The sequence below is a fragment of the Temnothorax nylanderi genome, unplaced genomic scaffold (genome assembly GCF_030848795.1).
Source record: "Temnothorax nylanderi isolate EJ_2023f unplaced genomic scaffold, tnyl_v1.0 TNYL_tig0187_pilon, whole genome shotgun sequence".
Classification (NCBI taxonomy): domain Eukaryota; kingdom Metazoa; phylum Arthropoda; class Insecta; order Hymenoptera; family Formicidae; genus Temnothorax; species Temnothorax nylanderi.
Window position 1 is genome coordinate 146,112 of NW_027249249.1, and position 23,692 is coordinate 169,803.

The following is a 23,692-nucleotide window of genomic DNA, read 5'->3' on the forward strand; positions in this document are numbered from 1 at the left end:
AGTAGTGGCGATGGAAACGATTAAAAATAATGACTCAAATTGAGTAGAATTTAACTTCGAATTTAATAGTGTAGTAAAAGTCGCTGCTTCTATACTCAGTATGTCGTTAATTTAAAAATAATGTTAATTTAACTAAACCAATGGAGTTAAAATAATATTGTTTTGTTAAAATAATAAATTTCGACACACATGGTAGTTAAAAATAACAAAATGTTATATAACTCAAAGTATTGGTTTAAATTTTATCCTTTAATATTTAACAGTACAGAGCGATTAATAAAAAGAAAGAGTTTTTATTTATAATTTTCTCATCGATTTCTTCCCAATTTTATAGATCTTAACTTTTGTATTTTAATCTAAATTCGTAGAGGAAAGTCCCCTATTATGAGATAGGCTCCTAATATGCGACAGCAAGGTTTCTGCTAAACTAATAGGCCCTATCTGTTGGTTCCACCATGAACTTATTACCCTTGGGATAAAACCTATTTAGTGAGAAATTCATTGTTTGATCGTGCGTGTAGTCGTTGCAGAGAAAGAAATTGTGAAATTGGATGTTGTCAAGTGCCATGGATATGAGTCTTTAAACCTTGTTTATTATATAATTAATAAATATTTGGCAATAAGTTCTGCATGCAGCGATAGAGTAAGGTCGTATTAATAGGAAAATACGGGATATGTTGAGTTGCTCAATTGTAGAGATTAGATTTGGTGATCGCGAAACCGCAAGGCGTGGTGCTCGTAACATGAGATACTCAGGGTACTCCTGGGTTGCTGGAGTATGAAAGTTATTGTATAGTAATAAAAGAAGAGAAAATACTATATTAACGTTAAGGGAAGGTTTATACGAATTTATAAGACTGTGCTGACCTTGATTTGAGGGGGAAGGGTGGAGGGGGAAGATTAGGTACAATATTGAGTATAAGTGGGTTTACGATTGTTGCAAATATGCTTCTCCATTACATTTGTCTTTCAAAAACTTTAAATAAAGTTTTTTAATTGCAATATGATGTATTTTGCACTTTATTAGCGATTTCCCGGGGTCTCTCATATTAGGAGCACACTTTTTCGATTTTTTTGAAAGTTTATTTTTTACATTTTTCTAATTTTCAGAAAAATTAATATTTAAATTAAATTTTACATTTCAGCATCTTAAAGCTTATTAAATTCCCTTCATAATGACCTACTATATTTTTCAATTCTGCCCATAAACTTCTGGCAATCACACAAAATAGATGTGGTATCTCATAATCGGGGTCTTTCCTCTAATAATTATTAATTATTAAGAAAACCGGAGGCGATGCAAATCAAACGATTCTTCATCAGCGCGGTTTGATCGTGGTCACCTTGTCGCAACGTGGTCATGGCCTCTACCGATTGGGGATAGTGGTCAGGATCGCCACCCTCCCCCTTCACTTTTACCCATATCTACGATATTCCTTTGACAGTAAAAAAATGAAGCAATTGCGAACTGGTATAAAGCTGTTTATTTATGCTGTTATCATTCGGATTTCGATTATCATACGTTTGTTCACTCGAACCATCGGCGCGTTTGATTGAGATACCGATCGCGATCGCGCATGCCGATACGCGAATCACTCTCGCGATGCTGATTAATATATATCACAGGGCGGGAGGGGGGAAATTCTCCGCCATTCCATAATTGTATGCCATTAAACGTGGATGCTGAGCGAGCAATTGACGAACGCTGACATGCAAATGATCCGCGATCCGACACGCAACGACGACAAGTAGAAAATCTCTTTGACTACTTAATCTCTTTCATGACCATTTAATGCATCATTTAATAAATGCGATTACTCAGAATTGAGGGTAATTTAATTTAGTTCAATTTTGTTTAAAAATTAACTTAATTTAGTTTAGACTTAGTTAGTTTAAGAGAGCGCGACTGTATTTTTTTCAAAAATCGTTAAAGTTATCAGGATAAATCTCGATAAAAAATAAAAATTTTGTTTTTGAGGCTAAAAATTTCAGATTTTGCACTTTACAAAGAAATATAATTCAGAACAGGTAAACTATAGTAAAGTTGCAAATTCAAATTTCGGAGACTGAATCGATCGTTTCCATCTCTAACGTCGAAGATACGATGTAATTTTATTACTGCAAAATTTTGTATTCTTTTGGTCTTCATACTTTGCTCCATCATAATTCTATCATAATATTCCTAGGCTCCGTCATAAATCCATCATAATTATTGGCAATTAAAAGACTCGATCCATAAAAGATCCTACAGTCGTATTTTACGAATACAAAATTAGTGAATGTTGACCTTTTACGCTATGAAAAGATAGTTAGAATGTCATATTTTGTTAAAAAAGCAAATTCATTACATTTATTTCGTCTTAACGTCAAGCTTAAGCATGCTACGTAATTTTTTCCTCTATTTCTATTATAGCTAAAGCTAGCTATAACATGTGGAAGGGGGCAAGCAATTACTGTTCTGGGTTAATTCCTTGAGATTTCTGATGTGTTTATAGGGCGTAGCATTAAGCTCCCGGCGTTTTTCCGTCGCGTTTTACATTCCGCTTGCGCGATTTAATTCCTTCGATCCAACGGGCTCTCTTTCTCTCTCTTTCTCTGAAGGCAAAATAAAAGATTGGATGGGATCAGGCCGATATTTCCAACCGATACATTTCCTCCATGCTTTGCAATCGAGAGCATGATCGCGCGGCGCACACTCGCCGTTTCTAAATGCCACATTTGTTTACCGAGTAACAGGGCCGGTTTCACCAAGGCACTTGAATTCGGAAACGATATGTATTGTTACATAATAATAGAAGTAAAATAATATTCTCTCCATATGCATCAATATTTTAATATAACATAATAGATAATGACAAATATGATTTGCATATTCTGATATAATCCAATACGGTCTATGCCGATACCAGTTAAAACTGCACTCAATTGCGCAGAAACACATGAAATACGTGTATACTTCTACGCTGTTATTAAAATAATCTAATATCCATTATTTTGACGTCAAACAGAACGAGTTAAATGAGATTTATGGCGTAACACAGAGCGCAATGTAATGTGAAAGTTATTTTATCGCGGTCTCTTGCACTTTATAATTAAATATCTGCAGTATCATGTTATATATATTTCAAACAAACGCTTATCTATTTTAACACGGTGTTCTCCACTTGTAAGTCGCAGCTCCATTGGATCAAAATTGATCGAAGTGGCCTAAAGCGGCCCTGTTCACGGATCACAGTGCCAGGCACACCATGCCAGCGGCACTAATCGCTTATCGCTCGGTGAAACCGCACCTGTGCGACCATGGCACAAACATTCAACGATCTTTCTTCTAACGAACTGACCTTCACGTCGCGAGAAACGCGAAAGTCCGAAAACGCGAACGCGCGAGAGAACATCACCTGTGCGGGTGAAAAGGCATTGAAGTCACTACGCGGCGAGAATCGCACACGGCGGTCCAATCGCGCAGCAGGTTTTCTCTTTTCTCCGTACTCCCCCGTTGTTTTTAACCGAAAATATGTATTCGACATGACGCTGTGCCCTACTTTACTTGATATCTGAAGGCTGTACATTCGAAGATGAAGACGAGGCATTTAACGTTGAACAAGCGCATCGAGAATATGAATGTACGGTCTGTATTACTGGCATGTCCGTTAAATATGATTACTCACACTGTTGAAAATAGTTTGGTTTGGCTCTTGAAAAATTCATTTTCCTGAGACGTAAGACGTGAGATTGACATACCGATATAAATAAATCTCTTGCTCTCGTTCTTAATTATTTGCGTTTTAAAATCATGATCGTGCAAGAAAAGATTCTCTGTTGTTTTGTGGAATTTTTTTATAATTTTAAGATCTAGATATTCTTGCTCTTTCAATATAATAACAATTATATTAAATTATTCGATATAATAACAATTTAATTACACATGCAATAAATGAAGATATAACATTACGTATTTTAAACAATTAATTAAATAGTTACTTTTAATGTTTGCTTTTAAAATCTGTTTTTGGAAATCTGCTTCGGAATATTTTGTAAACCTTTTTCAGGTTTTTAAAATGTTTGCTAGATTTGCTAAAATGTTTCTAGACAAAGTGCCTGTAATAATCAATGAATTAAAAAAAAACGATCCTGCTGCATCGTGCAAATGTAAAAAAGACGCGATCAGAGCCCTCACCTGCCTTGCTCTCTCATCGGATCAACGCGATGACTCCCGGGCCGATGGCGCACCGCCTGACTGACATCCCGAACGACAGCGGAACGGCACGCGTGTACGCACTTTTTTCACCGAGCAGCGATTCGCGGAAACTGCGTTTCAGGAGCCCGCGACGACGCGAACGTCCCGTCGCAATCGCACGCGCGATTCGCGTCGAGCGCGTGCGCGATAGATCCCCCTCCGCCGTTTAATCGACACCAGACTCCGATCGCTTTCCCTCCCCCTACGCCCCACGCGTGATCGAGCCCTTCCTTTCGTTTCTCCGCTGTCCGCCGTGCCACCTTTCCCGTCCTCGCGACCATCGTCGGTGCTCTTATGATCGAGACCTTTCCAGGGAAGACATTGGCGTGTATAATATAGGGGGTATCATTGGTAAAAATGAAAACAGGATGGATGTGAAAACGGAAGTAAAAGACGCAGAATGGAAAATGATCTTCCGCATGTATATATATAAATAAAGTTGTATTATCATACTTGTACGGAATATACACGGACTGACCGCTTTGCTTGACAGGATTAGTGAATTAAATTAATGCATTTAGTGACAGTTTAAGTTTCGGCCTGATTCTCTGATCGGTCTAATTACGAGTCACAAAATTAGAAACGTTGATGGAAGTTCGACGGTTGCGTCGGCTGGGCCGTCGAATAAACCATCCCCGGTGGTTGCTGATGGGTCATCGCGTGGCTCTGGTGCTGATGGAACTCAGGAGCACCATGCGGCCCGTTCAACCTCACCCGTTTCGCGTTCTGCCCGTGATTGTGATCGCCATTACCTTGCTGCTGTTGGTTCTGCTGTTGCTGTTTCACGAATACTCGGATGAGCGACAAGGCGACGTTCAAAAAATCAGTTCAATCCTCAACTACCATATAGCGACGGAGCTTAGACAGCGGCAAAGTGGGCTTCACTCGCCTTGCCACTGCGGCGGTCATACGGGGCCGTTTGAACAATCGAAATCATATATTTTTTTTTAAATATAGAAGATATATAATTATAAATAGATACTTATTTGGATATTACAAACTATGTCTGTGTATTAAAGTGGTTATCTTATTATAGTAGTTGCGGCTTAAACCATATAAAGTATATCATAATAAATGCTCTCAATAGATCTCGGAGGTAATTACCGTTTGTTGCTGATTTTGCCTCGCTTTGTTTTCAGTCTTTTCTTCGGTATCATCATCCGTAAGGAATTCTCTCTTGGGATAAGGGATAGGGCACCCGGCAAATATGCTGAGATTTTCACGTTAAATTCAATTTAGCAAGATTATTAGGAAAAATATATATATAAATTATTGCGATGTGTAAAAATATAGAAATAGATTCATACTCCTGTGTTGGCAGTGGCTCCTCTTGGAAGTAGGCATCCTGCATAGAATGCTCTGATGTAATACGCTTGTTCGGATCCATCATCAGTAGTTTTTGTAACTAAAAACAGTAAACACAATAAGAATCATGCGTTTGTCCGACATGCTACTAAATTCGTATATTCCTTTTTTTATGCGACATACCAAATTAAATGCCTTGCTATCAGGTTTGATCTTATGCCGGTCCATATATTTAGTAAGTGAACAGTTTGCATAACTGAAAGTAAAAGAATCAATATTTAAAGATTTCGAATAAAATGTCGATCAAGTTGTGTTTTAAGCTGACAAACTCACTTGGATCTTTTAAAATCTCTAAGTAATGTGGGATGCTCTGGCATCTTTTTGATATCCTCCCAATCTTTTTCCAATGGGAATCCCATCACATTGAATATCCTAAATAAAAGTTAGTTTACATTATTCTCCATAGCATACAAAGCAAATGTAAAATTGTGTTAAATTCTCACCTATCTAGCTGATCATGATGGTATGGATTACTAGTTTTAATATCTTCTTGTCTACAATGAAATATAGGTTCGGATGTTAAAAGTTCCGCGAATATGCAGCCGATAGCCCATATATCTGCAGCAGACAGAATAAAATATTTAGTACAATTTTGTACAAGAATAATGTTTATTACTAGAAATGTGTGGTAAAATATAAGTATAGACGGACCTATAGCTTTCGTGTAATGTCTGGCACCTAGAAGTAATTCCGGAGCTCTATACCAAAATGTAACTACAACGGGATCTAAATCTGCTAAAGGTTTGAGAGGAGCATTAAATAACCTAGCAAAGCCCATGTCGGCAATTTTCACACGTCCCCGCTCATTTCCTTCACCCATTACTAAAATATTTGCCGGTTTCTGAAATAAAGAAAAGTGACATCTTATTGCACAATCTGTAAATGTAATAAAAATGTAGTAGAAAGAAGGAAAAGTAATAATGCCAACAACAATTACCAAATCTCTATGAAGTACCCAATTGGAATGTAAATAATGAATACCATCTAAAATTTGATATAATAAGGATTTGACCATGCCTTTTGGTACCATTACTGGTTTCTTATTAGCTTTCGCCGCTCTATGAAATTTTATTATATGCTGCAAGTAACATATTCAAGCATTATTATATAAGATATCTTAATGTCCAAAAATATTTTGTTTTTCAATTGGAATTATAAACATACCCATAGATCATGCTCAGCGAAGTCAAACAGCAACCAAACTTTACGGTCGTTATGAGAGAGAAAGACACGAATAAGGGTAATGACATTGACATGCTTTAGTTCCCTGAGTAACTGGAATAGAAGAAAATAAATCAAATTTCCCCGTTATACCTTGCGGATGAACGTTTCTCGCATCGTTTAAGAGCAATGTGGCAACTCACAGCAATTTCTCGACATGCAGACATCGAAAGTCCTGTACCCTCAATTTGCTTAAGGCCAAAGTCTTTTGTATCAGGCCGAGACTTTAGTTCGCTATCTGAAACCCTGTTCCCAACATTAAAAATCACAATGCAATTGATTTAACCAGTCCAGATATCCAAATTGGATTAATGTTCATTTCTACTAATGCGGATTAACTTTAATCTCGGTTTAACTTATCCAGACAACCAAGTCTGTCTGATATATCATATGATGTCGGCAGAACGCCAACAGAAGTATAACAAAGTCTACTAACATAATCAGACAGCGGCAGAAATCGAACAGATCCTGTTGGAACCGTTCAGGCTCTGTGCTGTTCTCTGCTGCCTGAATATGTTAGCAGACTCTGCTGGCAGAACATAAGCTGAATGCGGATACAATTCATGTCAGTCTGCCGATATGTCTGATCAAATCTGTTATCAATGTGCCGACAGACTGCTATCATTTTACTTACTGGGTTACTTTTTTTTCTAATTCTTACAACTAGAAAAAAGTAAGTTAAACCGAGATTAAAATTAACCTCCATTGGTAGAAATGGAATAATTGATATAAGCAGATATATATATAAAGAGGCAATAATCAGATATTGTTTAAATATTTCAAGAAAAAGATTATGGATGCGTCAAAACAATGTTGGTTTACGTTTATGTGCTTGCATTACCCATTTAAAACTTTAATGCAGCACATAAGTTGAAAATTAGCGATTGCATTGACGACAATCTTTATATTAGGCAAATGGGACGAGCTAAATCAAGAATCAGACAACCGCATTGAACGCTAAACGCAAACTCGGGCAAGGTAAACAGTAAATATATATATTCTCTCGCATTCGAGAAATCTTGAATAAAAGACGATCGATAGAGTAAGGACAGCAGGTGCTTTTACACGGAAGAAAATTCGACTCCAATCAACGTATAAAAATGTAGATACGGAGGCGCTTCGGAGAACGCGAACCGATATCTCGTATTAATCTGAGGAAACCACGCGATTGAACTATTAAACGGAAATCAATCGAGACGAATAGGATTAAGGTTTCGCAGAGTGATCAAAAGTCAGGTTAGGGAGACTAACCCTTCTTTCCTACGGGCCTTGTATACGTGCCCGTAAGTACCCCTCCCGACCTTGCAACCCTCGAACTCGAACAGATCCTCGACCTTCGTGCGGTCTTTCTGCGTCTTCATCTTAAATTCATAATCCATCATGTTTAGCGTTATCAGAACAATTATCAACTATAAACCGACATTTTTATTACGCGTGTGCATACACACGAGCTCCGAGAGCACACCCCACATTACCGCATACCGCATACTACGCACGTCAGAGACTGCGAACAACTCCGACAGTCCGACGTCTCACTCCGAGACGATGGAAACGGTGCTTGGACTGCTTGGTGCTACGCTACTGGCGGGACCGCTCTTTCTTGCGCATGCGCATCAGAAACGCACAAAATAAAGTACAAAAGTCATATTATAAAACTCTGATTCTTTATTACGATTGGTTCTTTCCTTTAGTTCTCAGCTGGATCTAAGTGTAGAGAGCAATGAAGAATCGCTGAGCGCTTATCGAGCCGCTTTTCTTTTGCTGAACCCAGCCGAAGATCGTCGTCGCGATTAACAGCCACTCGCAGCGACTCCGGTGCTTGGAGTTTTACTAATGGACCAATCAGAAATTTTTATATCGAGACACGGTAGTGCGTTAAGTATACGCCCCGTGTATTTTTACGCGAGCTGGAGAGTTGCGAGTACCTGAGATTATCGGATCTCAATAAAGGCTGAACCGATCAAGTTCCGAGTAGTCTTATATAGTTTGAGTTTGAATTATAGAATAAAAGTGTTTTTATTTTTTCTCTACGTGTCCTACAATAAGCGGAGATACTGCAAACTTCGATTAAGAATTAACTCTGTATCCGTTGGCGATGTGAACAATCGGATGCTATTTTTTAATTGATCTTAAATATAAAATCGGACTATATGAATATTGCTTTAGAACCAGGAAATCCAAACTCGCGTGGATAAGTAAAAAAAATTTTAAAAAAACGGAGCTACCAGCTGGGGCAATCATTCATAATTAAGCACAGAGAATTTTGTCTGCACCTGTGGTTCCCATCCTGTGTTACTCCGAATTAGATGTCGGGGAATCGAGGGAAATATTATTATAATATATAATATAATATATTAATTAATATATTTAATATTAACCCTTTAATATTAACCCTTTGTTGCACAAATTTTTCGGTTCAACTTTTTGCTGAATTTTAGAATATCCAATGGAGGTTTTTGAGGTTGCTAATTTTTTGCAAATCTAAAATCAAAATTTAATAAATTAAAATGGCGAATTTAATTAATATAGCAGCCAAATTGGAAAGAAATTAATTGTGGCTTATTTATGTATAAAATTTTATATCTAAGGGTTTTTTAGGCTTCTGATTTTCAAAATATAAAATGGCGGATATCCAATATCGAGGAAATTTTTGCTACTTTTTAATGAAAAATATAAGTATTTTTCAAAATTATTACCAGAGAATCTTTTGCAAAGTGTCAAATTCCGATTGTAATAAAATTTTATTTTAGAGGTGATATATGAATTTTTAAAAAATTATCAGTAGTAGGGTTAAAAACGGAAAAATAATTACATATTTATGTTATTCACGTACACATACAATTTTAAGTCTTAGGAACATAACGATACCAAATATGTTACACAAACCAATTTTGAAATATGTAAAAACACAAAAAGAAACAGATGTTCTCATATAGGAACACTATATGTGCAACAAAGGATTAAAATCAATTTTTACGTTTGCTTACTTTTTACTTTTTTTCATAAATATTCCTACCAAATCTACCAATAGTTTTTTTTTCATTTTCTACCATTTTTCATTCCTTTTCTCTGAAGGTTCTGTAATATATCTTGCAATATAAAATATATATACATGATTGCTCTGGTGAAAAAATGTCTCAGAATTTTTCATATTATAAATCAGAATTTCCATTAAAATTTTAAGACTTTCACAGAATAATCAGAATTTTTCAGAAAAACTCAAACAAAATAATAAAATATTTCAGATTTTTCCCGCCAACACATCTTTATAGAAATCTGAATAAATATGAGAAAATCTGCGCAATTTATCAGAAATTTTCATATATACGGATACTGAAATATTCTGAAAACTCCAATTATTTCTAAAAATATTTGAAAAATTTTATATATTTTTCAGGATTTCTCATAAATTAGAATTCTTAGAAAATTTCTGAGAAAATATGAGAAATTTTGTTCACCAGAGAGTGAGGCCTAATGGCGGCTGCTGGTGCTTGCTTTACTGCGCATGTCCTAGTATCTCCCAACGCTGCTCCGAAATATTCCGAATCAGCCGTTCGTATCGCAGTCCGTAGATCGCAGTTCGTCGTAATTGGCCGTCGCAGTTGTTTGCGGTCGCTCGCTCTATCCTGATGTTGACTCATGGGCTCTCGTAGATGTGCGGTTGCGGTACGATATAAGTAAATTGCGCGTGCGAGCCCGTTGATTAAACATCGCGCATCGTTGCGCAATCCTGCGGTGAGCCCGGCGGCGCCATCCTCCAGCAGCCCTCATCCCGGTAGCCGCACACTGAATTATGGCATCATCCGCGACTCGGCACAATTGAGCGACGAGTGAATTTGCATAACGAATTCGATTCCGCGCTCGATGCTGCCTCAACTGCGAAGGCCACGTTAATTATCGCGACGATATCATCGTGCAGCGTGTGAGTTCCAATTCGATCGCGCGCATCGCGCGCACTCCGATTTTATCTCATTCCTCATTTCGATCTCGATGTAATTGTAACTTAATTATATCACGCTTTCAATATTTTCTCCAATAACATTTCGACGTTATTCTGTTGCGCGGCACGCATTTCGTATTTTTGTGATAATAAATAAAATTCTGAAAATGATTCTGCGAATTTTATACGTGTACAATATTTTTCAAGTCAATTATTTAATTACTTTTCAACTTTGAAATCAGATATAGATTAGCTTCAAAAGCTTTATCTGTATGGTTTTTCTTACGTATCTCGTATTGTCTTATTATTATATCTCGTTCAGATATACGCACTCCAACAGTCTTGACCTTTAATGCATTAATATAAAAGCCTTGTCTATTTTATCTTACATTACTCTGGTGAAAAAATTTCTTATATTTTCTCATAAATTTTTTAAGAATTTCTCATATTTTAGATTTATGACAAATTCTGAAAAAATATGTCAAATTTCTTAGATACTTTCAGAAATAATTGGACAAGAATTTTTGAACTATTTCAATATCTATATGTGTAAAAATTTATGGGATTTTCTCATATTTATTCAGATTTCTATAAAGGTTTGTTGGCGGGAAAAATCTGAAATATTTTATTATTATTATTTTGTTTGAGTTTTTCTAGAAAACGTTCCAGTTCGTATAGAAAATCTAAGAAAGTCTTAAAATTTTCATAAAAATTCTAATTATAATAATATGAAAAGTTCTGAGATATCTTTCCACCAAGGTATTCCGGATAAGAGGCGTTATTGCGTAGCGATCAATAATGCACCAACATATTTCTACAAATGAACAGAAAACTTACGGACGTGACGAAAAAGACACGTACATTTATCATAGACATAATATAGTGAATCGGCTTCCGTATGTTGATTTAACCGTACTTTTCAATAGCATTCAATAGATGAGCTTAGAATTGCTATTATTTATGGTTGTTATACGATTTAATGCTCGCAAGTATTCCGAGAGACAGTTTATAAGAAAAATAGACAAGGGGGTATAATTTATAAGGTAGACGTTATCCTATCCTTTTTATGCTTCTTTTACTGACGATTTGTGATTCAAGACTCGTCGCGCTATCATAATTACTTTGATAATTGTGCCGCGTGGAAGGAACGAGTGCCAGTTACTGCGCCGTTTAAGACCACCCAAGTCATGAATTTTTCGCCGTTTTACATTTTCTTGTAAACGTAAAAGTTGGCTCCAAGTTTCCATCTTCATTACATAGAAGTAAAAAAAGAACATTCTTATTTACATATATGAAGCAATGTTGATTTGAATATATTCGTCTTGATTAAAGATGAATTTTTTTCCGTGTGGAGCAAAAAGCGCGTCTTTTTTCAATGTTTATTGCTTTATTAGTTTATTTTATTTCAATAATTTTAAGTATAAACACATTTTTCTATTTTTTTAGAGTTTGTCTTTTTTTCATGGAAAGTCACATATATCGATTCAAGTTTGAATCTAAGTATTTATTATACAAAAAAACATACGAACATGCAATACTACACGTTATGCAAAGTTACAGTTGCATTTAAAATAGCTCTCCGGAATAATTTCTGTCGACAATAGACACTTGAGCACTCGCGTACTCGAAACGTGCTTTTCTAAAGTTCAATTACCAAACTAGTTTAGAGTCAAGTACCTATATAATAGACATATTATGAAACTATTCAGAATGGATTCCGATCGGAATTATTCCGTTTTCCCTAGAAAACACAATAAAATTCTAAGAAATAACTATGCATATTATTGCAATTACGATCGGAATCCATCCCGAAAAGTTCTATAAATACGTATATCCTGTTCTTTTTAATTTCTAGCTTTAACGCTATACATTTCTCTCATTTTCGGAATATCAGAGCGATTCTCTTCTATTTAAGAGAAAAGAAAAAAGGAAGAGAAGACGAAGATTACCGATAAACGTGAAATCATGTGTTGCATGATTTAATATCTTTGGAAGATTGTCGCAGCTGCATGCAGTAAATGTGGATGATGCACGTGTTGCATAAACTTCGCAGAAATGATTAATAATCGATGCTAATAGTCGCGGGACTCAGTTCTCGCGCGAATAATTTTATGTAATCAAATATAAAAAGTCGTAAGGAATCTCGTAAGGAAAAAAAAAAACCTGCAACCTGTCGCCAGCGGTCTGGTCGAGCGAAAATATCGCTTCGAGTAATAAGAAATGGAAATCGTTCTTTAACACCGAGAGCGAAATATTGACGCAATTTTTCCTGAACGAAAACAATTAGATGACTCGTTACCGATTATCACGCTTTATATATATATATTCACCAGAGTGTTGCTATACGCATGACCGCTATGTATATTCTCGCTTTGATTTCTGATGTATGCAAGAGACAGCAGGTTAACACACGCACTTCAGTTTTGCGAAATGTCTTCGTTCTCGGAGCGATACACGCATATAATTATACTACGTATTCACGACACTACGTGCAAATGCTAATTTCATCTGTCAGAATCGGCTATCGCTAAATCGAAGCATCCCTGTTACAGGCCGCCGTCGTCCGATCTGGTTCAGGAGTCTCCTCCCTACCAGAGCGTCTCGCTGATTTGCATAACAGACAGAGAGAGAGAGAGTACGTACAGAGTGGACATCCGGGAAGTGTGACCCCGAAGACCTAGTGATCGAATCCGACGACCAGGTTCTTTTTTTACCGCCTGGTGTTTTCCATCAGCCGCGCGAACGAGCAATCAATATGGATCGAGTGTACGTGGACAAAGAGACCGGCGAGGATCTGATTCATTCGGTCTACGATTGTGATATTTGCCGTTCAACCGATTCGACGACGATAAACGATGCGGAGACTGGGGAGCCAGAAGTCAGTCTCATGGATCACGACACGGTCACATGTCATCTCAAAAAAGTGCCTTTTCAGGTAATTGAAGAACATTCGTTTTCTTCCCCAAAAAAACTCATTTTTGTAAATATTCCTGACTTGAAACTTGGAATACTTTGTCTTGTATTTTTACTCTATCGCATGTATATACAAGGTGTAACAAAAAAGATGTCCGCTACTTTAAGGATGGGTAGTCACACATCAAAATGATGAAAAAAGTTCCCCTATCAACACAGGTCCTAAAATGATCTTTACGGAGATCCCTGCCAAGTTATGGGCATTAAAACTTTTTAGCCTAAATTTGTTGTTAAAATTATTAAATTAATACAAACAATGCAACGTAACTTCGAACATCTTTAATTTTTGTACTTGTTCTGACAACTTTTAAAACGATTCTGTTCAAAGGAGACGGTTTATTTCGACCTAACTGGCCATTTATTAATATAATACTTAAATACACAACGTTTCGACCATGGTTTATGATTCTTATCAAGCGTAAACTAACAATAAGTCATAAATTTAAAACGTGGCTAGTCTACGAAACATCCTCCTCAGAAAAACTGATAATAAAAATTATCAGAGTTTTATTATCAGTTCTTCTAATAAAGATGTTTTGTAGAATAGCCACATTTTATGACTTAAAATTTATGACTTAATTTACTTGATAAGAACTACAAACCATGGTCGAAACGTTATATATTTGAGTATTATATATATTAATAAATGGCAGTTGGGCCGAATTAAACTGTCTCCTTTGTTAATTATTAGCGGCGAAGAAAAAGATTACCTGTGGCGTATTCTGTTCGTTAATAAATCGAATTTAAGTTGTAATGTCTGTAACATGGTAGGGGGTCATTTATAAACCTATGTTAATGGCAACTTTTTTCATCATTTTGATGTGTACTACTCTTGAAGCAGCGGATACCTTTATTGTTACACCTTATAGTTTATTGCCACTTTCCACTGGAAACATCCTATATGTATATATATGTAGATATAAATAATATTATAAAATTATCAAATAACGTTAACAAATTTGTTTGTAAGAGCCAGGCGCGGTAATTAGAGTGCGCTATATAATTTATTAAGCGGGCGCTAGACTATGCCCAATTCGTGGTTCGTGATTCGCGATTCGCCATTCGCGCCGATTCGCCAGCGGAGCGGTTTTTTGACGAAATCAATGAGATGAATTTCATCTCTTTGATTTCGTCAAAAAACCGCTCCGCTGGCGAATCGGCGCGAATGGGCGAACCACGAATCGCGCATAGTCTAGCGCCAGGTTTATAATACTATATTACGCTGAGAATGGTCCAAAAAAAGGGTCGAAACTTCGAAACGTACGCTAATCTTATTGGTCTAGAGTCTAGATTATAATAAATTATATAGCACACTAATTATCGCGCCTGTCTTTTATCGCCAAATATGTTAACGTTTATTTAACTTTTATTTAATTTTATTTTTTATTTAAAAGAGCCTATTGCCGTCGGAAAGTTCCCGGACACTTGCCTTATTTAGCAGAATTGTATATACAGAATGTTTGTAAATATTGTTTTTTGTAATGTATTCGTGAGTTATTTTTGTGCTCTTTTGCTCGTCATTTGCTATTTATGAAAGAAATACAACTGAGAGATTACATGGGCAATCAGTTGAGTATACTTAAATAAAAAAATTTCTTATATTTACTTACTTGGATGGATAAATCGTCGTAAATAAAAGTTAATTAAGTTAATTTAAGAAGACACTACAATTAAGAATCGGATACGAAAGAAATTTTTTTGAAGAAGCTTGTGCCGCGTGTAGTCGCAATCACATCTAATCGCAATCTCAACTGATTGCCTATGTAATCACATTGTATATCTCTTCCATGAATAGCAAATGATGAGCACAAAAAAGCACAAAAATAATAATTCACGAATACATTACAAAAAATAATGTTTATAAACATTTTGTATGTACAATTTTGCTAAATAAGGCAAGTGTCTAGGAACTTTCCGACGATAGTGTATACATATATATATATAGAGGAAAGTCCCCTATTATGAGACAGGATCCTAATATGAGATATGTTAAGCTAAAAGGCCCTATATAGGCCCCATCTATTGATCCCATCATGAAAAAACCCCGCCATCTCATATTAGGATCCTATCTCATAATAGGGGATTTTCCTTTATATATATATATATATATATATATATATATATATCTTTTTTATTTATTATTATAAAATTAATTTACCTAAATGTGCAAAATGAAATATAAGATACATATATTGTATAACACAATTATATGCTTTGACTGTGAATTTGCGTTCAATGAATAAAATGAATGAATTATCTACAGATACCGAAAGAAGTGAAGGAAAAGACATCGAAAAAACGCCATCATATGGAGCTGGAGCCAGTTCCAGCGGGTGCTTCTTTTGGCCAGATAAATCCCATCTGTTTGTTTTTACCGGCAATCATCTACTTCCGCTGGTTCCTCGCTTTGTTGATGCTCTTCGAGGTATTATTAATATTGAAAATTTGAAAAATTTTTCGTAAAAACAACTGAAATCTGACACTTTATAACTGCTTTCATGCATTAAAGGTCGTTCTGCACGTGTGGGCACACCACAAGAACAAGAGCCTGAAAAATGCCAATGTGTACTTCCGTTCACCATTCCACGACATCTCTGCCGAGTTCTGCGCTCTCTGCCAGAACGAAACGTGCATGAATCGTGTCGGGAAGATGCACCAGATTCGAATGCACAAATTTCTGCGACAATGCAACTATATGAAGAGAGTTGTGACGTGACTCGAAGCAAGCGTATCTGGCGATATCCTAAGCGTCGTGGAATTTTAAAATAATAACGATAATTATAATTTGTTACTTTGAACTTTACAAAAGTTGTTCTACATAAAATAACTATTATTTTATATACAACAGTTATATATAACTTGTTACATATATTATATATATATTATGGCTGTTATATTTTTATTCTTCTTTGGTGATATTTGACGAGCGATTAAAATCTATTTTCATGTTAAGTTTTGTATCCCCCATATAACGTATAAAACTTAAGATATACGCATGTATTTCTAAGAGTTGCAAGTTTGCAAGTTTTTTAGGAATCGAGAATGTTATAACATACCAAATATAAAGAAAAACAATTTTATATTGTCCCTTTTTGTATTACAGTCTTGTAAAAAGGTTTTCATTAAAAATTTTTTAGTCAGGATTCACAAATATAAAATAAATGATTATGTAAAGCTTCTGCTTTCTTCCTGCAACCAGACCAAATTACAATGCTAAACGGAGAATTATATTAACTTTTGCCTCTTACTATATATATTGAAATAAATTCGGTTATATGTATCTTTACTCACACATGTTCGATAGCATAGATAAAATACACCTTTGCGTCCGCTCATTCATTACGACTATGAAAATTTATTCTGATAAGAATTAAAACTGAGCGTTCAACTAACAAGATCGGATTAAATGTGTTAATTCAATTGATTCCATTATCGTAACGCTAGAATTTCTCTGGCCGCGATTTTGCAAATTGCGTTAAAATCTGTAGCGACATGAAGTCTCCAAAAACGGCATCTGTGCCAAATAAGTGCAGAATAATTCGGACTTTGTATTCCATGAAAGATACGAGCTACGGCACGACCTGTGAACTTGGTATCCCTATAACGTGTTATCAAACTGCGGACATCATTTGCAATCTGTTGCTCGTTCATCAGTTTGTTCTGTAAAAAGGTAAAACGATAAATGTATCTTCAATTTTAATTGTTTCTACATCGGAAATCGTAAACTGATTTTACGATTAAAAAACATACTTGAAAACTGATATCGAGATTATTTAAAGAATCTGATTGGAAGTATTCTCTGATAGTGTCTTTGAGCTCCTCCGATCTCTTCGTAATATCGTCGGCCAAGACCGAGCAATGTTTGATTGACGTCACACTGATTTTATCGAGCGCAGAGGATATAAGCTCGAGTTGCTGCAAACACGAGGATTCCTGAGATTGAGTGCGTGCGATCAATGCATCGAGTGCCTCATCTAGTTCGACGTCTGTGAGATCGCCCGGTGCTTTCACTCGTAAACCGAGTTTATCGTATTTTACAGATATAGCCGAACGTTTCATCCTCCCATCAGCTGCAAAACAAATTCATGTAATATTTCATATATAAATACGTTCCAAAAAAGGTGGAAATTTTTCTCTGAAGTAAAAAGAATGTAGGACTCTTACCTCCTGTCTTCCATTCTAAACTCTTGAGATGACTTTTTACTACGCCGCTGTCCCATCCGATAGCTGATGCAACGTCAATCACCGGGAATTCTATGATATTACTCTTTTCATGTGAAATACCGTTTTTCGTGTCCAGTGCTATTGCCATCGCGAGCGGTGGAGACTAAAATCAAAATCGTTTCCAATATTTTTTATTTTTATATTATTCTTTTTTCATAATAAAATCTTTTTATTAATCTTCTATATTGTACTGCTTTTAGAAGAGTATTTTCTGTAGAATTTAGAGAAAAATCACACAAGTCACTATCATTAATGTTATTAACATTACTATTTCGAAAAAGATCTTACAGATTGCGCGGCTTGTTTGAGAGCTTGTGGTCCTTTGTAACTTGAAACCCGCGCTCGAATGTACACGGATGATAGCACGGTAACGAATTTTTTTGGGTGTAGTTCGAGATAGCACAACAATGTCGAAATCGTTTCCTGCGTGATGTCAAGGGCTTGAACAGTTTCGTCAATCGGAAGAGCAACTTCGTGACCGGGACATCTTTGGCCGGAACTTTTCTCATTGATTTTTGCACAAGAACAAGAAATGAAAATTCTTTGAAGTAAATGTCTAATCGTATGCCTGTCGACACCATTCGCGTGTATGTGTCTACGCAACTCCCATTTATCGCTGTCTTGCTGTTTTAAGAATAATGAATCAGATTAATAAAGGGAAATGAGTGAGAAGTAGAGTTTCTCGTAGAGTAATCTTAGATACGATACCATAGGATTCAAGAACAAATGACAATGTGCTGCAATATTGTCTCTTCCAGCACGGCCGACCTCTTGTACATATCCTTCAAAGGTGCCAGGCATATTGTAATGAATAACGGCTCGGATGTCCGGTTTATTGATGCCCATCCCGAATGCGATAGTGGCAACCACAATTTTAATTTTCCCGTTCATAAATTCCTTTTGCACAATTTTGCGCCTGTGAGGTGTCATACCGGCGTGGTAGGCCTCAGCTATTGTGGATATCTTCACGTTTGGTTTCTCAGGATTCCGTGGATCCTGTCAATGAATATATATATATATATATATATATACTTAATATAAATCTATCTCCTATTCAAAAAAAATTGTACTTTGGCTCTTTTTACGCGAGTGATGTAAAAAACCTAATTTATCTCATCTTATGTGCAAAAAGGTTTATGTTTCTTGCTTCTACTATTATAATACGGTGCGATTGCAGTGAAAGACCAGAGGTTTTAATATTTACCTGCAGCGATACTCTTAACAATCCTGCGATTCTTGCACACTCCTCCCTACGGATGCAGTAAACTATTACAGAATCACATTCGCGGAACCTCTCGCTTTTCAACAACGCGATCAGAGCTCGGTCCTTGTTTTCGTCCTTGGATACCGTTAGGACGAGATTCCTTGGCAAGGGCATGTCCGATATGACGCCAGCCATGCCGTCGTGTATGTCTAGATGTCTTATTATACTTTCCGCTGTCGCTTTTGTAGCAGTCGCCGTGAGTCCCAACACCGTTTTTACCTTTAATTTTTCCTTGAGCACCCGGCAAACCATTAGATAGGAAGGTCGGAAGTTGTGCGACCACTGGGAGATGCAGTGGGCCTCATCAATGCAGGCAAACGCAATTGGCGGTAGCTGCCTGAGGAGAGCGCCGAAACCGGTGGATTTCTCGCCGGCTACCACCGCTTCTGGTGATACTAGGAGGATATTTACTTTGCCATCTTTCACCGATTGCATCACCTGTTCCCTTACTTTCGGCGTCTGGCTGGTATGCAGGCACGCAGCGGACAGAAACTGAGGTACGCCCGTCACTTGGTCGTCCATCAGGGACACTAAAGGCGAAATTACTAGAGTGATACAACCAGAACGTCGAGCGTACAAATACGCCGGTAATTGATAACACAGGGACTTCCCAGAGCCAGTCGATAGCGTCACCAGGGTAGATTGGCCAGACAGGATTCTCATCACTGCCTTTTCTTGGCCAGCTCTGAAGCTTTCGTGACCAAACATGCGTAACGCCTCGAAGATTTCTATGGGAGTTTCGATGAGACTACCATCTTCATTCGCAGCGTACAACGGATCAATCGCTTCCATTTGAGGCGGCAATAATCTGGACACCAATTCCTGTGGCACTTTGTGCCCTACAGTTAATGTATCACTCTTCTCATCGAAATCCGCAAAGTCATCGCTGAGTAATTTCGTCATGTCTTCTTCGTCCTGCAAAGTCTTCGTGGTGGAATAGGATGGTCTCTCGGGAAGTCGCTCAATTTTGTGACTGTGAGCGACAACGGCATTCTCATTCGCCATCTTTTCGGCTTCCTCCAGAGTCGGAAAGTTCGACGAGTCGTCGACTTCTTCCAAAGGTATAAGATCGTCGCCCCTGGAAGCTGGGCAGTTCCTAGCAAAATGCCCGGACTCGCCACATTTGAAGCACGTCGTGCCATTTTTGTCAATCAAGTCGGCCGCGTCCAGATTGCTCTCACTAGATGCCAACTCCTTCTTCCTCTGTTTCCACTGATTCCTCTTATGTTTGGCCAAATTAAAGCTCTTCTTACCGCGCACAAATACTTTTTTCTTCAAATTTATCCTGACGAAATTATCGTTCATCGTCCCGGCAGCCATTTTCTTCTCCAGCTTCTCCTTTGCGGACAATTTCGTGCTTGCTGTTGAGGATATCGAGACATCCTTCTCCGCGTTGATGCAAACAGATTCGGAAAACTGCGCGACGAGATTGCCAGTTCCAGTTGGTTTGATCTCAAAGCGAGGAACCGTTTGCAACGCTTCTACACCGTATATCGGAATCTCCTTTTTTTCCGAGTCTGAACTTTGCTCTTCGTCTTCCTCTAAGTTTGATTTTTTTCTGGAAGATTTCCTTCTTGCATTGGATTTTTCTTCATTATCATCCGTCGTCTTCTTTTTACTTCGTTGGCTCGTAGATTTCTTTCTAGTACGTACCTGTACAGTCTTCTTTGCTTTTGTCTTAGGTTTTTTATCTTTTTCTTCTGTATAATCGGGATCAGAATTTTCAGATGATACTTGCCTCACTCTTCGACGTAATATACGTTGTTTCACGGATTTTTCATCGGATATCGAAAAGTCCTCCTGGTTAAGATCGACTGATTTTGAAATGATATCTATTGTTCCAGATACTTTCTCAGTTTGATCGTTTTCTGTCTGGCAGACATTTTTAGATGCTACTTTGTCCTTAATGATAACGTTTGATTCAATGTCTGAACCTAAAGTAATTGTACCTTTTTTAGTCTTAATTGATTCGTTTGCTATATTCGTGCTTGTATCTACATCATTAGTCAATTTACATTTGTCATTATCATTGTCAATTTCGTTTTTACTACACTTATCTCTATGCAATAAATTAAAACTCCTATCGGCATAGGAAGTCAGCTTAAATGTATCGCTATCGATGTCATTAGATCCAGTGATTGTAGAATCAGAATCGATACGAATACATCGTCGTTTTGCAGGACGACCGTCTTCATCGCTCAGTCGTTTTTTGAAGTTTCTGATGCGTTTATTATTCTTGTGCTCTTCCTCAGACTCACTATTACATATGAAATCTTCCTCATCAGAGAGAGGGACCTGGAGCGACGAGGCGGAATGCACAGTAGGCGCCAAGTCCTTTGGAGAATAAATGCTAGATTCCATGGACTCTATTCCAGAATCACTAGTGCTCGACAGCCTCTGAGGGTTGATCGTCATCACTTCCAAATTACTGTCTCTCGCGCATCGATCCAGCCAGCCTGGATTCAAATTACGGCTGACGCTAGTCACATGGCCGTCGGCCAGTTGTTGGACAGCATTAATGGAGTGTGGCACGACGGGCTTGTTTTTCTCAAATGTCACCTTCATTGATTCGCCAAATATAGGCATTGTCTCATCACCCACCACATCAAAGCCATCCTTGCTGTCTGCATCCAACCGGTCGACGCTCGACCTGCTTAGGATACTATTCTCGGATTTGTTCCTTATTTTGGCCGATGACAACGATTTTCTCGGGTTTCGCTTAGTAAACGTCGAACTCTCAAACTTGTTCCTGGATAGTTGGAAGGAGGAGGATCTACCAATCAGCAGGGCTGGCTTCTTCTTCGACGCCTGTTCTTTATTCTTGCTCAGATGGCTGCCCCAGGCTCCTTCAATGTTCATTGAATTCAGCTGGTTAAAGGAACCTTCAATTTCTGTCGAACATTTGCTATCGTGAGGATCTATGTTCTCTGTGTCTTTTGCGGCTTTTTCTGGGCTCAGATTCTTCTGATTGGTTCCCAACTTTCGAGGTGATTTATTCGAGATATTGTCTTGCACATCATCGCAGAAAGTAATGTCCGTAAGAGTTTCTTCGAGCGCCCGTGTTTTCAGTTTCCAATACATCTTGTATGCCTCCTTGATAGATACATCTGCTACTTTTATATCGTTCTAGAATTTACAGAAAAGTGAGATGGTAGATATAACCGCAATGCTGTGATATGTGTATACAACATGCACGATAATACGATATCGATAGTTTTCATTGATGATGTAACAAACATATGTAAAGACCCTGGATACTCGACAGTCGTAATTTTTTCATTTATATCTCCTTAAAACTAAACGCAATTATACAATTCTGAGTTTGATCTGTCTAATGTAGAGCTTGTGCGAATATAAATACGAAAACATCAGACAGGTGCATTTAAATATCAAACAGCTGTACCGATTATGATAGAAATGTAAGCTAGCACGAGAGGGGCAACGTACCTTGTTAGGTTTGCGTCCGTATTTTTCCATAAAATCGCTCTCCCATTGTTTCACACGCAGCTTATTCTTCAAGTATCTAGTTTTAAAAATGGGATCCTCGAAGAGCTCCATGTTATCGAAAATACAAAATTTAGACGAACACGTACCGCGTTCGATCAGGCACGTATTCGAGGTTAGATTGACCTGCCTGCTGATCTCTCCCGCGTAAACAGTTGACGGGTGAATGCACCGTATAAGGGCCGTGCACACTGCACACGGAAAAGTATAACCAGTAAGAATAAAGCGATAAGTGAACCAACCAATCGCAGCCGAGAATTTAAAAATGGTGATCTGGCGTTTTCGATAATTTTTGACTGCGATTGGCCAATTCGCTTGCTGCTTCAAATCTTATTGGTTGCACTTTTCCGTGTGTAATTGCAGAAATATTTAAACACCTGCAGGTAGAATTTTTATCGTACATACGATTGCATGTGATTATCCGAAATATAATATAAACTTTTCGGTAATTCCTAGTAAAAAAATTTCTCGTATTTTCTCAGAAATTTCTTAAGAATTTTTAATATTTTACGTGAAAAATTCTGAAAAAAATATTCTGAAAAAATGTTTCAGATACTTTCAGAAATAATGAGGATTTTCGGAATATTTCAGTATCTGCATGTATGAAAATTTCTGATAAATTGCGCCGATTTTCTCTTATTCAGATTTCTACAAAGATGTATTGGCGAGAAAAATCTGAAATTTGATTTTGTCTGAGTTTTTCTGAAAAACGTTTCTATTCATATAAAAAATCTGAGAAAATCTTAAAATTCTGAGAAAATCCTAAAATTTTCATAGAAATCCTGATTAATAATCTGAAAAATTCTGAGACATTTCTCCAACAGGGAGATTTTCGGAGATTTTTCGCGGAAATGTCACTTTCCAAAAATAAGCAAATTTGTGCGGCTACATTCTATTGAATTCAGTCATTCGAGCTTTTCGTTACGAAAGCAATCGAAAGTATCGAATTTATGCTCTCGATACC

The 23,692-nt window shown here is 37.2% G+C and overlaps 4 protein-coding genes across 6 annotated transcripts in view; 1 reads left to right on the top strand and 3 right to left on the bottom strand.

The window, feature by feature from the left end:
• The window catches only part of Form3 (formin 3), a 31,705-nt gene extending 27,360 nt beyond the window's left edge, over positions 1-4,345 (bottom strand). The window contains exon 1 of one of the 2 annotated variants that reach the window (XM_071716505.1): positions 4,178-4,345. The gene's annotated coding sequence lies outside the window, so the exon portion shown is untranslated. The remainder of the gene's footprint in view (positions 1-4,177) is intronic. The other variant, XM_071716504.1, reaches the window with a different exon arrangement.
• A 316-nt stretch (positions 4,346-4,661) lies between these two features.
• Cdk8 (cyclin-dependent kinase 8) lies at positions 4,662-8,328 on the bottom strand. 2 transcript variants are annotated; one of them, XM_071716511.1, is made up of 11 exons: positions 8,075-8,326; positions 6,967-7,069; positions 6,767-6,877; positions 6,540-6,680; positions 6,254-6,443; positions 6,046-6,160; positions 5,876-5,974; positions 5,726-5,798; positions 5,545-5,642; positions 5,342-5,447; positions 4,662-5,014 (listed from the first exon to the last, which is right to left on the bottom strand). In XM_071716511.1, exons 1-11 carry the CDS (start codon positions 8,203-8,205, stop codon positions 4,814-4,816), a joined length of 1,368 nt encoding a protein of 455 aa, XP_071572612.1. In that variant the 5' UTR covers positions 8,206-8,326; the 3' UTR covers positions 4,662-4,813. The 2 variants fall into 2 exon arrangements, with proteins under 2 accessions (XP_071572612.1, XP_071572613.1); XM_071716512.1 differs by having other exon boundaries at positions 4,872-5,133; positions 8,075-8,328.
• Positions 8,329-10,381: 2,053 nt separating this feature from the next.
• LOC139778547 (uncharacterized) lies at positions 10,382-16,910 on the top strand. The gene is made up of 4 exons (XM_071716513.1): positions 10,382-10,745; positions 13,316-13,698; positions 16,000-16,161; positions 16,246-16,910. Exons 2-4 carry the CDS (start codon positions 13,519-13,521, stop codon positions 16,450-16,452), a joined length of 549 nt encoding a protein of 182 aa, XP_071572614.1. The 5' UTR covers positions 10,382-10,745; positions 13,316-13,518; the 3' UTR covers positions 16,453-16,910.
• On the bottom strand, positions 16,797-22,896 carry Recq4 (RecQ4 helicase). The gene is made up of 7 exons (XM_071716506.1): positions 22,672-22,896; positions 19,165-22,350; positions 18,669-18,956; positions 18,249-18,584; positions 17,901-18,063; positions 17,487-17,806; positions 16,797-17,396 (listed from the first exon to the last, which is right to left on the bottom strand). The coding sequence occupies exons 1-7, from the start codon at positions 22,780-22,782 to the stop codon at positions 17,166-17,168; spliced, it is 4,635 nt and encodes a 1,544-aa protein (XP_071572607.1). The 5' UTR covers positions 22,783-22,896; the 3' UTR covers positions 16,797-17,165.
• Positions 22,897-23,692: the final 796 nt, after the last annotated feature.